This window comes from Pseudorasbora parva, chromosome 24, assembly GCF_024679245.1.
Source record: "Pseudorasbora parva isolate DD20220531a chromosome 24, ASM2467924v1, whole genome shotgun sequence".
In the NCBI taxonomy this organism is placed as follows: domain Eukaryota; kingdom Metazoa; phylum Chordata; class Actinopteri; order Cypriniformes; family Gobionidae; genus Pseudorasbora; species Pseudorasbora parva.
The window spans coordinates 21,618,062-21,632,128 of NC_090195.1; the positions used below are offsets into that span (position 1 = coordinate 21,618,062).

The 14,067-nt window shown below is 36.3% G+C and overlaps 1 protein-coding gene across 1 annotated transcript in view; it reads left to right on the forward strand.

Moving 5' to 3' along the window:
• Positions 1–878: 878 nt before the first annotated feature.
• Positions 879–14,067, forward strand: part of topbp1 (DNA topoisomerase II binding protein 1) — a 28,529-nt gene continuing 15,340 nt past the window's right edge. Inside the window, exons 1-8 of the mRNA XM_067435291.1 lie at positions 879–1,203; positions 1,588–1,687; positions 1,793–1,927; positions 2,150–2,293; positions 8,730–8,911; positions 10,524–10,717; positions 10,805–10,999; positions 13,883–14,043. Coding sequence (XP_067291392.1) covers positions 1,601–1,687; positions 1,793–1,927; positions 2,150–2,293; positions 8,730–8,911; positions 10,524–10,717; positions 10,805–10,999; positions 13,883–14,043 — 1,098 coding nt within the window. The 5' untranslated portion in view covers positions 879–1,203; positions 1,588–1,600. The remainder of the gene's footprint in view (positions 1,204–1,587; positions 1,688–1,792; positions 1,928–2,149; positions 2,294–8,729; positions 8,912–10,523; positions 10,718–10,804; positions 11,000–13,882; positions 14,044–14,067) is intronic.

Consider the following 14,067-nt stretch of genomic DNA (forward strand, 5'->3'; position numbering starts at 1 on the left):
TGCCGCCGGGAGATAAGAGGATGTTGCAACTTGCTTTTCAATGCCTCTGGCTTTAACATTAGCGCCAGAACGCTATTTATTGTTTTAATTTCACTTTAAAACTTAAAAAAAAGCAATAGGCCTAGTTTTGTTTAATATCAAAAGCAGATTTGGCAATTTGGCGTGAGATTAAACTGGGCAGCGTAAGAGCGTGACACAGAGCCTGAAAAAGTGTCTCACGCCAAATGCGCCACATGCTTATTATATCTCATAATATTTAATAAGCACTATCTAATAAATAAGTACCACTATCTAATAAAGTAGAAATTGAATAGGCACTAGTATCTAATAAACACTAGTGTCTATTAAATAGGTAGGCATAGTATCTAATGAATGAGTACCAGTAGGCTATATAATAAAAAATAACTAGTAGGACTATCTAATGAATATAAGCAGCAGTAGCCAGCTAATAAATAGGCACTAGTACTTAATGGAATGGATACTAGTATCTAAAAAAAAGTACTAGTAGCATGAATACCAATGTTATAAGGATTAAATGTTAATACAGCTTGCCATACAAGCATTTCAATTCACACCACATGTAAACTCATACTGCTGGTTTAGTTCAATACATTTTCCTGTAAATTTTTTGGAGTTTAATAATTTACATTTAACAATGCTAAATTTAATTAAATATTTTTGCATGGGAACGAATCAGTTTTGTGAGCCGGTTCAATAAATTCATTAAAAAGATCCGATTAAAAAAATAACTCGTTTACGGATCGGACGTCGCTTGAATGGATGTAACTATAGTAACAGCAGCAGTCTCGCAAGTAAAAAAAGGCTGTTCTTTGTATTTAGGAAATTATTGAATGTGTCTTTTCACTTCCAACTACATAGAGTAAAATTCACTTGATTTAACATTCATCTCATTCATTTGTGATATGAATGACTCCTCCACTCCGGTTGGTGGCGGTCATATATTTTAATATTTCTCCTGTCTTAGCAAAGAAACAGAAGTGAAGCGGAAGTTGTTTTCAGAGCTGGTGGCGCGAATGACTGGAATACGGCTTCCTCTGAATGAAAATACTGATATATTAGTTAATAATTTATTCAATTGTCTTATAAAATAGTTATGAATATGGTTTATATAGTTAAAAACCTAAGTTGAAATGAGATCAAAGTCATTAAGAAAATAGTTTTAGTCTTCTGCTCTGTCTCGCGGTAAGTCTTCATTTGTTATTATAAGTGTTTGTTTAGGTTTGTTTTATTTTATTAAATAAAAAATATATATCTAAAAAAATACGTTACTTGTTTTTAGAGCCGACAATATGATTATCTTTGATTTGTATTGTTTATAAAAACAACCTGCCACGAGAAGCTGACTGTTCATTGTTAGTCTCATAAGTAACGTCGTTTTTGTTTTGTTTTTGTGCTTTTTTTGTATTAATTTATTATTTACATTATGTTTAATTTGTTAAAACATAGAGACATGTTACATTACAGACAGAATAACAACGTGCGATGACTGGATACTACTATATGTTTACATGTTTCTTAATGACAATGTAAGTCATTGTACATTTGTTTTCCTCTCACCGAATGTAGAATATATGCCACCATGTCAAAGGGCAACAGGGATGTATATATTGTCAAATTTGTTGAACGCAATGGACAGAAGACTGATCTGGCTCTCCAGGCCTTTAAGGTAATAATTGTGAAATTAAATTATTATTTAATCCCTGACATGAAATGCTCCTTGTAATCAAATTAAATAGGTCTTCTGTTCATACAATCATATACTTGTCTTCAGGCAATAGTGGAACTTCAGTCAGAGAAGTATGTGCAGACGGTGGATGAGGAAGCTGCATTAGAGCTGGACCAAAATGACAAATCCCTGTTTGTGTTCAGTGATTTCACTAGCAATGCCTTTGACCACTGCAGGAGGGTGAGAATTCACTTAAAAAACTGCACAGCATCTGCTTTTGTAATGTATTTTAATTATTTTGATTGACAGAATTTCAGTCCGTCACTTTTATGTATGCTCAGATTGATGTAGAACTTCAGTTGTAATATCTGAATTCTTGTGTTCTGTTATGTTTCCTAATCATTCTCATATTATTATAAATGTTGATAGTTCTAAAACTCTGTATGTTGTTCATTTTTGCAGCTAGGATGCAGGATTGTGAGTCCTCTGGTAGTGCTGTTCTGTCTGCAGAAGCAGAGATGTGTGCCCAAAGCAGAGCAACCTGTGTACAACATGGCAATGGCTGATGTCACAATCTCCTGCACCAATCTCGACAAAGAGGCACGGGTATGGAGAAGACATTTATAAAGCTAATATATAATATAATATAACCTTTGCTTTCATTAAAGGCAAAATATGTAATATTTTTGGATTAAAATATCCAAAAACCATTAGCGCAACGTTTTATATTCTGTTGACTTGGGTACTTACAATATCCCAAATGTTTCTAAGACTGTTTAAATCCCAGGCAAGGCAAGTTTATTTATATAGCACATTAGATACACAATGACAATTCAAAGTGCTTTACATAGAAAGGAATTAAAATACGGATAACAAATGCATAAGAAAAAAAAAATGTAAAGAGAATTAAAAATAATAAAATGATGATAACCAAAGAAAAGAACAAAGGTAAACTAAAACAGTTATAAAAAGAATTTAAAAAATGATTCCTAGTTTAAGGTACAATCAGTCGACGTACAGTGGCTCAGAGCTCATTCAGTAAATGCGCAGCTAAACAGATGTGTTTTGAGTCTGGATTTGAATGTGGGTACTGTTGGAGCACATCTGATCTGTTCAGGAAACTGGTTCCAACTGCGGCTGGCATAATAGCTAAACGCAGACTCTCCTTGCTTTGAGTGAACTCTTGGTATTTCTAACTGATTTGATCCTGCTGATCTGAGTGATCTGTTGGGTTTGTATCTAATCAGCATATCAGCAATGAATTGAGGTCATAGCTCATTGAGAGATTTATAAACAAGTAATAGTACTTTAAATCAATCCTAAATCTAACTGGAAGCCAGTGTAAAGACCTGAGGACTGGTGTGATATGGTCATATTTTCTGGTTCTGCTCAGAATCCTGGCAGCAGCGTTCTGTATGAGCTGCAGCTGTCTAATGGTCTTTTTGGGAAGGCCGTTGAGAAGGCCATTACAATAGTCCACCCTACTGGTGATGAAAGCATGAACCAGTTTCTCTAAGTCTTGCCTGGAAACAAAGCATCTAATTCTTGCAATTTTTTTCAGATGATAGTATGTTGATTTAGTTCTATGTAATGTAATTTAGTTCTTCTAATGTAAATCCAGAGAAATAAGCTTTTTTTTTTTACCAGGACACGGAGCGATTTTACCATGGAAACAGACGCATTAAAATATTATATGCTTTATTTAACAAGGGAACAACTGTTTGGAGACATTTATAGACAGAAAACTATAGTAAAACAGCATTGTTCGTTGTGCTAATGGTTAAATGCCCTAGAATGAAAAATTGAATTAACCTTGCCGTAGTGAAATAATAAGAGTATATATATAATATTTCAGTATATGGACATCACATACTGTGAGTCTCAAACACCATTGCCTCCTACTTCTAATGTAAATCTCGTGAATCAAAAACACCATGGAAAAATAAGTGCTTCTCAACATAAACCCAACCGTGATTGTCATTGTCAGGCGGAACTAACGTCACGAAGCCGAATCATTGAGACTGCAGGAAAAGACACTCGAGGATAGCAAAAATGGCATGTTTAGGCTGTGCAATGGACTGTTGTCATATGTCAACAGTCATGGTTGAGGTTTATTATAATCGAATACAACAACAAATCGCTCGTTTGTTCGGCCCATTTCAAGCAAGCTTCGCTCAGCGCCTTAAACTGAAGAAAGGGGAAACTGTAACTTTATTCCTGCAAGCTGTAAGTAGTGATTTATCCACTTATTGACTAGCTGTTTAAACAATATCTGATTAAAGCTGCAGTCCGTAACTTTTTGCGCTCTAGCGGTTAATAAACAGAACTGCACTTGCAGAAGAACATTTCAGCCAGAGCTACTTCTCTCTGTTTATGTCTATGGCGAGTCACACAGGGGCTGTGCTCCTTCGCAGCGGTACCTACCAGTCTGGCCTGAAATAATCCTAATATAAACACTTATTATAAGTGTACCATAATGATTCGGGGTAAGACAAAAACATGGTTTAGAAAATGGATTCATGTTGTATAATATTTGTAAATCTTGAACACAAAAAAAGTTACGGACAGCAGCTTTAAATTAAACGTTTCTTAGAGAGACTGCATTATCTCTAGATGACGCAATATGCTAGTAGGAAACATCAAGTACCATAGAAAAATAAATAGTGTGTCTAATGACAAAGGGTAATATTATTTTGTATTACAAAATACAACCGTAGATATGTTGCTTACAGATCGTTCACTCGATCCTTCTAGCAAACGTCACCTTTTCCACCATACAAGTTAAAACAACAGTCATTTGACAAGGCTATTCATTTTGTAAAAATACAAGTTATATATTTATATGTTTGAGAACTGAAGTAGGCCTATGATGTTTTTGCAATGCTTGTTCAGAGTACACCACAGTCACTGTGTAGCCTACATTGTGACTAACGATATATTAACATGCAATATTGTTGAAGAAAAAAGACAAGTCTAAAATGCAGACTAAATGACACTTTAAGCAGAACATCTCAAATGGAGATTGCTTAAATGTAGCTTACTTGTTTATTGGTGTTTTCAGATTATCCACGCGCGAGAGAGAGCTTGCGTGCATTTGGTTGCCAGATTGGATATGTTTAGGTAAAACACCGGATGTGTTCTTTTCACAGAAAAGCTCTGTTTGGGGGATTTAAATGACTGAAATTTGGCAACCGCACGAACGCGAGCTCTTTCTCGCGCGCGGATGATGTGAAAACGCCAATAAACAAGTAAGCTGCATTTTATCAATCTCCGTTTAAAGGAACACTCCACTTTTTTTGAAAATAGGCTCATTTTCCAAGTCCCTTAGCGTTATACAGTTGAGTTTTACCCTTTTTGAATCCATTCAGCCGATCTCTGTATCTAGCGGTAGCACTTTAAGCATAGCTTAGCATACATCATTGAATCATATAGGTACATTAGCATCAGTGATCAAAAAAATGACCAAAGACTTTTAATATTTTTCCTATTTAAAACTTGACTCTTCTATAGTTACATTGTGTACTAAGACCAACGAAAAATGAAAAGTTTCTATTTTTTTAGACTGTTATAGCTAGGAACTACTTTCTCATGCCGGCGTAGGAACTTTGCGGCTGTCATGGGTGTAGTGGCGCAATGATATTACACAGCGCCTTCTTCTGTCAACATAAACAGCATGACGATCTGCTTGCTCAGAGAGTGTGCGTTGTAACCATGGAGACGTTTGTGAGAGACGATTCAGAAGATATTTACTTTGGTGCGGATCCTGAACCGTATCTATTTGAACCGGAATAACAGTTACACTGAAGAAGAGCTTTTGAAATGTGAAAGAGAAAGTCTGGCTGAACAGACTGTGGCAGAAGGGACAAGGAGAGCAGATTCAAACTGGTGAGTCAGAGAAGAGTCAAAATTCAAGGAAAAAATGGTCTGACATGGATTCGGCCTGCCGACCTTTTGATTTTGACTAACGTAATGTGTGAATGAAATATGTTAAGACTGCTTATTATGAAGACAGAGAGTGCGCGCTCTCCGTTGTTTCTCTGTCACTCAGTTAACATGCGCCCAGTCATCTCACTCATAAATTTGACGGGACAAACATTTTTTTTTGGTGGCTGCCAAATAATTTGAATAATGGATAATGGATGACACGCTCCGAAGCCTTGGAACAGAACGTAACATCACTAATCAATCAAAACTATACACTACCTCACCAGAATGCTAAAAATAAAACTACTAACGTTATATACTGTATAAACCAAATGGCCGCGCAAAACCCCCGCATTTAGTGATTTCATTCACAAGTTAGCTAAAGACAACAGCAGTGCTTTTCAGTCTGGTCGTTCAAGCTAACTAAAATATAATAATCTAACACTTACAGCCATGGGGGATGATATACTTCGCCCTTTCTGGCCATATCCTTTATATGCCGTACTGTGGTAACACTTGTACATGTTTTCCAAATAGTCATCTGGTCCCAAATGCTTTGAGCAAACACGCAGTTTCTTGTTTGAATCTACCGGTGTTTTAATATCTATGGTTCAGAGCAGTCAACCACTGACTCTTTCATTACTTGATTTTCGTTGGTCTGTGAAAAATTATGGTAGTAGTATACAACTTTGACTCTTCGACTCACAGAACCATATGGTAAATCACACAGTAAATCCACTACATAATTTGCCGGCTGAAACGACACAAACTTAGTGCCGGTCGGAAGTTACCTATCTAAGGACTACTTTCAGGCGGTGCGTAATATCATCGCGCCGCTGAACCCATGGTACGACCGCAAAGTTCCATAATTCTTACGCAGGAATGAAAAAAATAGGTCCTATCTAAATCGGTATAAAAATCTAAACTTTTAATTTTCCTTTGGTCTTAGTACACGATGTAACTACAGATTAGTCAAGTTTTAATTTAGAAAAAATATTATGATTGAAAAAATAAAGTCTTTGGTAATTTTTGAGAGCAATGCTAATGGACCGATATGATTCAATGATGTATGCTAAGCTATGCTAAAAGTGCTACCGCCAGATACAGAGATCGGCTGAATGGATTCAAAAAGGGTAAAACTCAACGGTTTAACTCTAAGGGACTTGGAAAATGAGCCTATTTTCAAAAAAAGTGGAGTGTTCCTTTAAGATGTTCTGCTTAGTGTCATTCAGTCGGTCTGTGTTCTGTCAGGACGATCAGGACTCACAAGCTGCTTTGCTGAACTGCTGTGTGCTGTGAGCTGCTGAAATAAGACAATCAGAGCAGAGCTCAACATTAATATTCATGACTCTTCCAAATAAGGCAAAAACAGAGCGTTACATTCTAGGGACAATTTATAGGGTTGTAAATGGACCTGTAAAACTGTATCTGGACAATTTTTGCCATTAAATAAGCCACATACCCTCTGTAGATATCAGAGAACAATTTAACATATTGTTTCAAATCATTCTAGGGCACCTAGGATGACTTAAAGGGGGGGTGAAACACTCAGTTTCAGTAAATCTCATGTCAATCTTGACTACATATAGAGTAACATTGCATCCTTCTGAAAAGTCTTTAGTTTTATTATATTTATAAAAGAAAGATAGGCTGTACCCGGTCTTTCCAAAAAAAACAGAGCGGCTGCAGGCGTATCGTGTGGGCCGAGCTAAAGAATGACGAGCATGCAGCTACTGCACGAGAGCTTCTGAAAGCTGCGATTGTCATGCGTGGAAAAGAAAACGTTACCCTAATAAACCGTGACTATCAATCAGATTCAACTAATACATATATGATCCAGAATCAGATCCGGAGGCTAAAATAAATTGAACAGAAGAAGCAACAACAGCAGGACGTCCGTCTCTGTGGTATGTACTGTATTTAGTGGCTTATGGTTTATGATGACATGATTTGGTTTATGGACTATTGTTTGTGACTAAACCTTAGCAGTAGCAAGCAAAATGGTTTTGCACGTCAGATAGTGTATAAAAAAAACAATGGAGTAGCGCATTTGAATGAAGAAGCACACTTTGTGTAAACGTCCCCTAGGTTTATGTTTGGGTGGTTTTACAATAAACAAACTGACACCTATATTGGTCAGCTAAACAAATGTATTTAAACACACACCATACATCGCATGCTCCATTGATAAATTAACTATACACGATCGTGTTGTTTACTGATGTTTACTCGCGTGACGATAGCCAACAACATAGACATTTGAAGCAGTTTTACTCTCCGCCCGCTTCCAAAGCAGGACCGTGAACCTTTATCGTTGGGACCGCTCTGTCAAAAACACACTTCTTTGGTAACAGCAGAACGCAAGCTTCTGGAGGGTGTGTAAGTCTGAACAAGCGAGTTTAGGTATATTGGTGCAGAGCCAGTGGTTGTTTTGTAGGGGAGAACTAGTGCCTTGAATTTGATGCGAGCAGCCATTGGCAACCAGTGCAGTCTGATGAAGAGAGGCGTAACATGAGCTCTCTTTGGCTCTTTAAAGACCACTCTCGCTGCTGCATTCTGGATCAGCTGCAAGGGTTTGATAGTGCATGCTGGAAGCCCAGCCAGAAGAGCATTACAATAGTCCAGTCTGGAGAGAACAAGAGTTTGAACCGGGAGTTGTGCAGCCTGTTCTGATAGGAAGGGTCTAATCTTTCTAATGTTGTATAAGTCAAATCTGCAGGACCGGGCAGTTGCAGTAGTGTGGTCAGTGAAGTTTAACTGGTCATCAATCACAACTCCAAGGTTCCTGGCTGTCCTGGATGGAGTTATGGTTGATGAACCAAGCTGAATGGAGAAATTTTGATGAAGTACATCATGGCCTCCTAATTATCCCCATATACTGATTGGCTTCATCATTCCATCTCCTCTCCACCAATCAGCTGGTGTGTGGTGAGCGTTCTGGCACAATATGTCTGCCGTCGCATCATCCAGGTGGATGCTGCACATTGGTGGTGGTTAAGGAGATTCTCCCTTCTATATGTAAAGCACTTTGAGTACCCAGAAAAAGCGCTATATCAATGTAACATTATTCTGTGCAATTCTGCACGAAAAATAAGCATTTTTTGTTTTTTCCTCGTAGAGTGAAGTGATGGATCTTGTCCAGCTGATGGGTGGACGGGTTTACCGTGATCTCAACGTGTCTGTTACTCACCTGGTAGCAGGTGAAGTGGGGAGTAAGAAATACCTGGTGGCCGCAAGCCTTGGGAAGCCCATTCTATTGCCCAGCTGGGTGAAAGCATGCTGGGAAAAGTCTCAGGATAGGTAATTCAATGACTTCTACATGGTCAATTTAGTTATTTAACCCTCAAGTGTCTTTCATAGAGCAGCCCTTAATGAGTCCTTTGAGTCCCAAGTTTTTTTTTTTTCTATCTTCCATAAAATAAAAATGAGCAATTTATGCTTTTTTGTATTTTTGCATTTATTTACCTCTAAATGTACTATATTTTTTATGTAAATATGCTTATTTTTTGTTACATTTAATATTTTATTTTACTTAAAATATTAAAGGGATAGTTAACCCAAAAATGAAAATTATTCCATAATTTACTCACCCTCAAGCCATTCTAGGTGTATATGACATTCTTCTTTCAGACGAAGACAATCAAGGTTATAATCAGAGTCAAAATATCCCCTCTCCTCGCAAAATACTCACATGAGATTGTGCACAATAAGCAAATGCCAGTGAACCAATCAATTCTCAAGGTTCTAAATCAAGTACCTCCTTTTTAAAAAATAAAAATAAATATGCTGTTTGATAAAGCATTTCAATTGGATATGTCACAATACGGAAGAAAAAACAATTACAATGTCCAAGGCCCTGTCCACACGAACACGGGTATTTTCAAAACCGCAGCTTTTTCTACGCGGTTTGGCTGTTCGTCCACACGCAAACGCTGTATCCGGTTACTAAAACCAGACTTTTTTGAAAACTCCGGCCAGGGTGAAGATTTTTAGAAACGCCGGTTACAGCGTTGTCGTGTAGATGGTGAAACCGGAGATTTCGGCTTTTTAAATTGAAGTGCGCGCCGTTCTTTCCTTTGTTTGATATCAGATTTTCCACATCTCCTTTTGATTTACGTAAGTCGATTCTATGCGGTGGACTCCACTAACAGCGCTTATCACACGTATATCCTACAGATACATGTTCAGTTATTTCATTGTATTGCAGAACAAAGGCGCCAGAATGCAATAATACAAAATAGTAAAGCAAGTGTGTGAAGCTATTACAGTCCACTTCGGCCCCTGTGTATACAGTTACCTGTCACTGAGTCCAAAGCAAAGGAACTTGTAGGAAGTGTTTCACTTGAGCCTATGGCATCCCTCAGTCAGTGCAATGTGCATCGGTGCAGTGAATGGGACCCATATGGAAATCAGGCAGCCAATCATAGCGTAGTTTTGCGTTCTCATGTGGACGGAATTTTTTTTAAAACCATGCTTGTGTGGACGCGATTGTTTTTTAAAACGGAGGAGGAAAAACTCCGGTAATAAAAATACCCGTGTACGTGTGGACTAGGCCCAAGTTACAATAGTCTTTTCTTCCTGTTGTAAAGTGTGGCCGAGTGAAATGGCTTCTTGAAAAATAAAAAAATGTAGGACAGTACTTGATTTTGTCCATCTGGAATTGATTGGATTGTTGTCGTTTTCTATTGCTGCAATCTCATGTGAGGTTGTTTGGACCTTGCGCCTAAAATCAGAGAAGAGGAGATATTCATGGAAGTTATTTTAATTAAAGATTACAAGGGCGAGTGAATTTTGATGAAATTAATGATATACGTGGATAAATCATTTATAACAAATGCAATATTACATTTAAAAAAAAAAGATTTGAAACTTTTCTACAATCATATCTAAAAACACATATTGTTTCCCCCAGTGTTTTCCATCACTCTGAGCTAAATACAGAGGATTATCTGTGTCCAATTCTGAAAGGCTGTACAGTGTGTGTGACGGGACTCTCTACTGTGGAGCGTAAAGAGGTTCAGAGGTTGTGTGGTCAGAATGGAGGAAGCTACACAGGGCAGCTCAAGATGAATGAGTGCACTCACCTCATTGTCAGTGAACCCACAGGTGACCCCATAATCTCTGACCCAACCACACTGTTTTGGGATACAGTCTTAGAATGTACTTCACTTCAATTTGTGTGTTGCATTTCAGGTCAGAAATATGAGTTTGCCCGTAAATGGAATGTATACTGTGTGTCCCTGCACTGGCTGTTTGACAGCATCGAGAAGGGCTTCTGTCAGGATGAGAGCAGGTATGCTGTGGAGCGTGGAGATAAGAGGAGAACCGAGGAGAAGGCGGGCAGACCCAACACCTCCACTCCTACAGGAGCTGGCAGGACAAAAGAAGGTGAGAGGAATTCATTCTTAGAAAATAATTAATTTTGATTCAGAAAGGATACATTCAATTGATGAAAGGTGACATTAAAGGCACAATATGTAAGATTTTTTAATTAAAATGTCCAGAAACCACTAGAACAATATTATATATTTTGTTGACTTGTGTTCATGTATTATCCTAAATGTTTCTAAGAATGTTTAAATCCAGAGAAATCAGCTATTTTAAACATACAGACAGTGTGTCACTTATCAATGACATCATTCCAGTGTTACCCTCATTTTTTATTTTTTGTAGAAACTATGGAAACACCAAAGACACTTTAATATATTATGTGTTTTATTAGACAGGTAAGGACTCTTTGAAGAAACAAAATGTTAATATAGTTTTTTGTTGGATACCAGCCCATAAGGGATTGACTGGTAATGAACAAGCAAAGGAAGCACTTCATTTGGAAATGACAGAATGTAAAATACCAGCATCTGACGTTAAACCCATATTGAACCAGTACATTTGCAATAAATGGCAAATGGAATGGACCGAATGTGTAAATAACAAACTATATGAGGTGAATCCAGTTTTAAATCAAGGAGTTATTAGTTATTATTTTAAAAATAGATATGATCAGGTTTGTATACAAGATGCCAAATTGGACATTCAAGACTCACTCATTTATATTTATTATAAACTTTATTTTATATTAGGTGGCAATATATAAACACTTTATATTAGGTGGCCTTAAGTACAATGTACTTACATCAAAAAATATGTACTTACTGTGTTCAAATTGTATTGCAAAACACCTTTTCTGATATTGAGGTGGGATACGGGTAGAGTTTGGCTCAGGTGTTTTGATATGAGTAAGTTTAAGGGTAGGTTTAGGTGTAAGGGAAGTGCCAACTGTGTAATTACAAATGTAACTACAGAAATTAATTACAGACGTAATTACATGCAGGTATTTTTGTTAAATGTAAGTTCAATGTAAAAACGTGTAAGTACACTAAGTCAGTCCCTCCAGTTTTTCACGATTCTGCGATCGCTGAATACAATGCAAAATCAGCAAAGTGTCACATTTTTTTTGCGATCCTGCATAATTTGCCATTTCACCGCAAAATCATCACAAAAAAATTATTTTCAAAACCAAAAAAAATAAATAAATATCTAATTGAACTATCTCTAATTTATACATAGTTATATATTTAGCTTTAATACATAGTTTTTATGAGGATTACAGACGTTGGGGTGCTTGTGTGTGGTCTTTGTGAAAGCGAAAGTGAATCTTTCTCGCATAAGTGCCAAGGACCGGGCGAATTGATTACTCTAGATGGATGAATGAGCAAATAAAAGTATAATATGCCAGATAACACTAAAAAAAGTTAATAAAAGCGCTGTATACCACAAACTCAATTCGCTCCTAACACACGGACTGATGTCAGACTGGCGGATTCAGTGGGTTTGCCGCCTATCAGCGCTCACGAGTGTACAGATTTGTTCTATAGGATTAATGCCCTTGAACAATCATAATCAAATACACCCATGATTATGCCTAAATGTCCGTCTTGGAGGTGTCTTAAGTGAATAGGTTTGGGACGTGTGACAGTAGGCTATTGGGTCTATGTATTGGTATTAGGCCACTCTAGGCAGTAATCTTTAAAGTGAAAGCAACCTATACAGCTGCCTATAGGCTACCTCAACCACTGAAAAAAATAAAAATAAAAAACAGTAACCTGACTTAAACGAAAACATTTTTTAAACGACTTTAAAAAACACTGTTTATCTGTATATTTATGTTATATTTATTTGTCCTCGTAGCAATTGTTTATTAGTTCTTATTGTATTACTGACTGTTATATTAATTAATTATTTGAGAACTTTTTATATTAGGCAATTGCTTATTGCTGTATTTACTTTTCCCAGATATTTCTAAGCAATCATGTTATTAAAGTTATAGTACACCACTGGGCTAGCCTTTTTTGTAAGATACCAAAATAAAGAAGATTTGTGCATTTTGTTTGTTCTATTGATGTGTATGACTATTGTACATCTAACATAATACATAATATGGTAAATGTGGTATATTAATTATAAAAAAATAAAAACATTGCAAAAAATTTCGCACATTTCTGGAAATTACCACCACAAAATCAGTCATATTGATCGCTAAAATCACAAAAAATATTGCGAAATCCTGGAGGGACTGACTAAGTGCATTGTATCAAATGATTAATTAAAATGTTAGCACATAGTAGTTAAGGCCACCTAATAGAAAGTGGATCTGAATTTAATGTGTATAAAACATATTTTAATATAATATTAAGTCTTAAAATTAATAATTAAAATTATGCCTGATTTTGTATAGTGATTGTTTTTAAGACAAAATTGTTAAATTATTGTAAACTATGTATTGAAGTACTGCTGTTTTCCATGAATATAGCCATTGCGGCTGATATGGCATTAAATCATAAATAAATCAATTAGACAGGTAAGCAACTGTTTGGATACATTAATCAACAGAAAACTAATCATTGTTCTATAGCTGTTTTTTTTTTTACATTAATTATAAGAAAAGTTTCTTGAGTATCAAATCAGCATATTGAAATGATTTCTGAAGGATCATGTGATACTGAAGATAATGCTAAAAAATCAGCTTTGACATCACAGGAATAAATTACATCTTAAAATATATTCAAAATGGAAAACTAGTATGTGAATTTATTATATTTCGCAATATAACTGTTTTTACTATATTTTTGATCAACTTTTGAAAGCTAGTGTGTAAAATGACAAAACAAAAGAATAATAATTTTTATTTAAATTTCATAAAACATCAAAATATCATTCATTTTGATGAATTGAATTCACAAATGTCGATTTCTTTGTTATTTGTTTGTTTAGAAGGTCCCTCGCTTCTGGGATTGAGTCATATATCCAATATCAGCATGAATGTAAATGAAACGGCGCTCACCACAGGAATCAGCCACATAGAGATTCCTGATCCGGTCGACTCATTTGACATCACTGTCTGTCGAGTAGATGACCTGTTGGATGGCTGTAAGGTTAGTTTTACTCAAATACGAGTA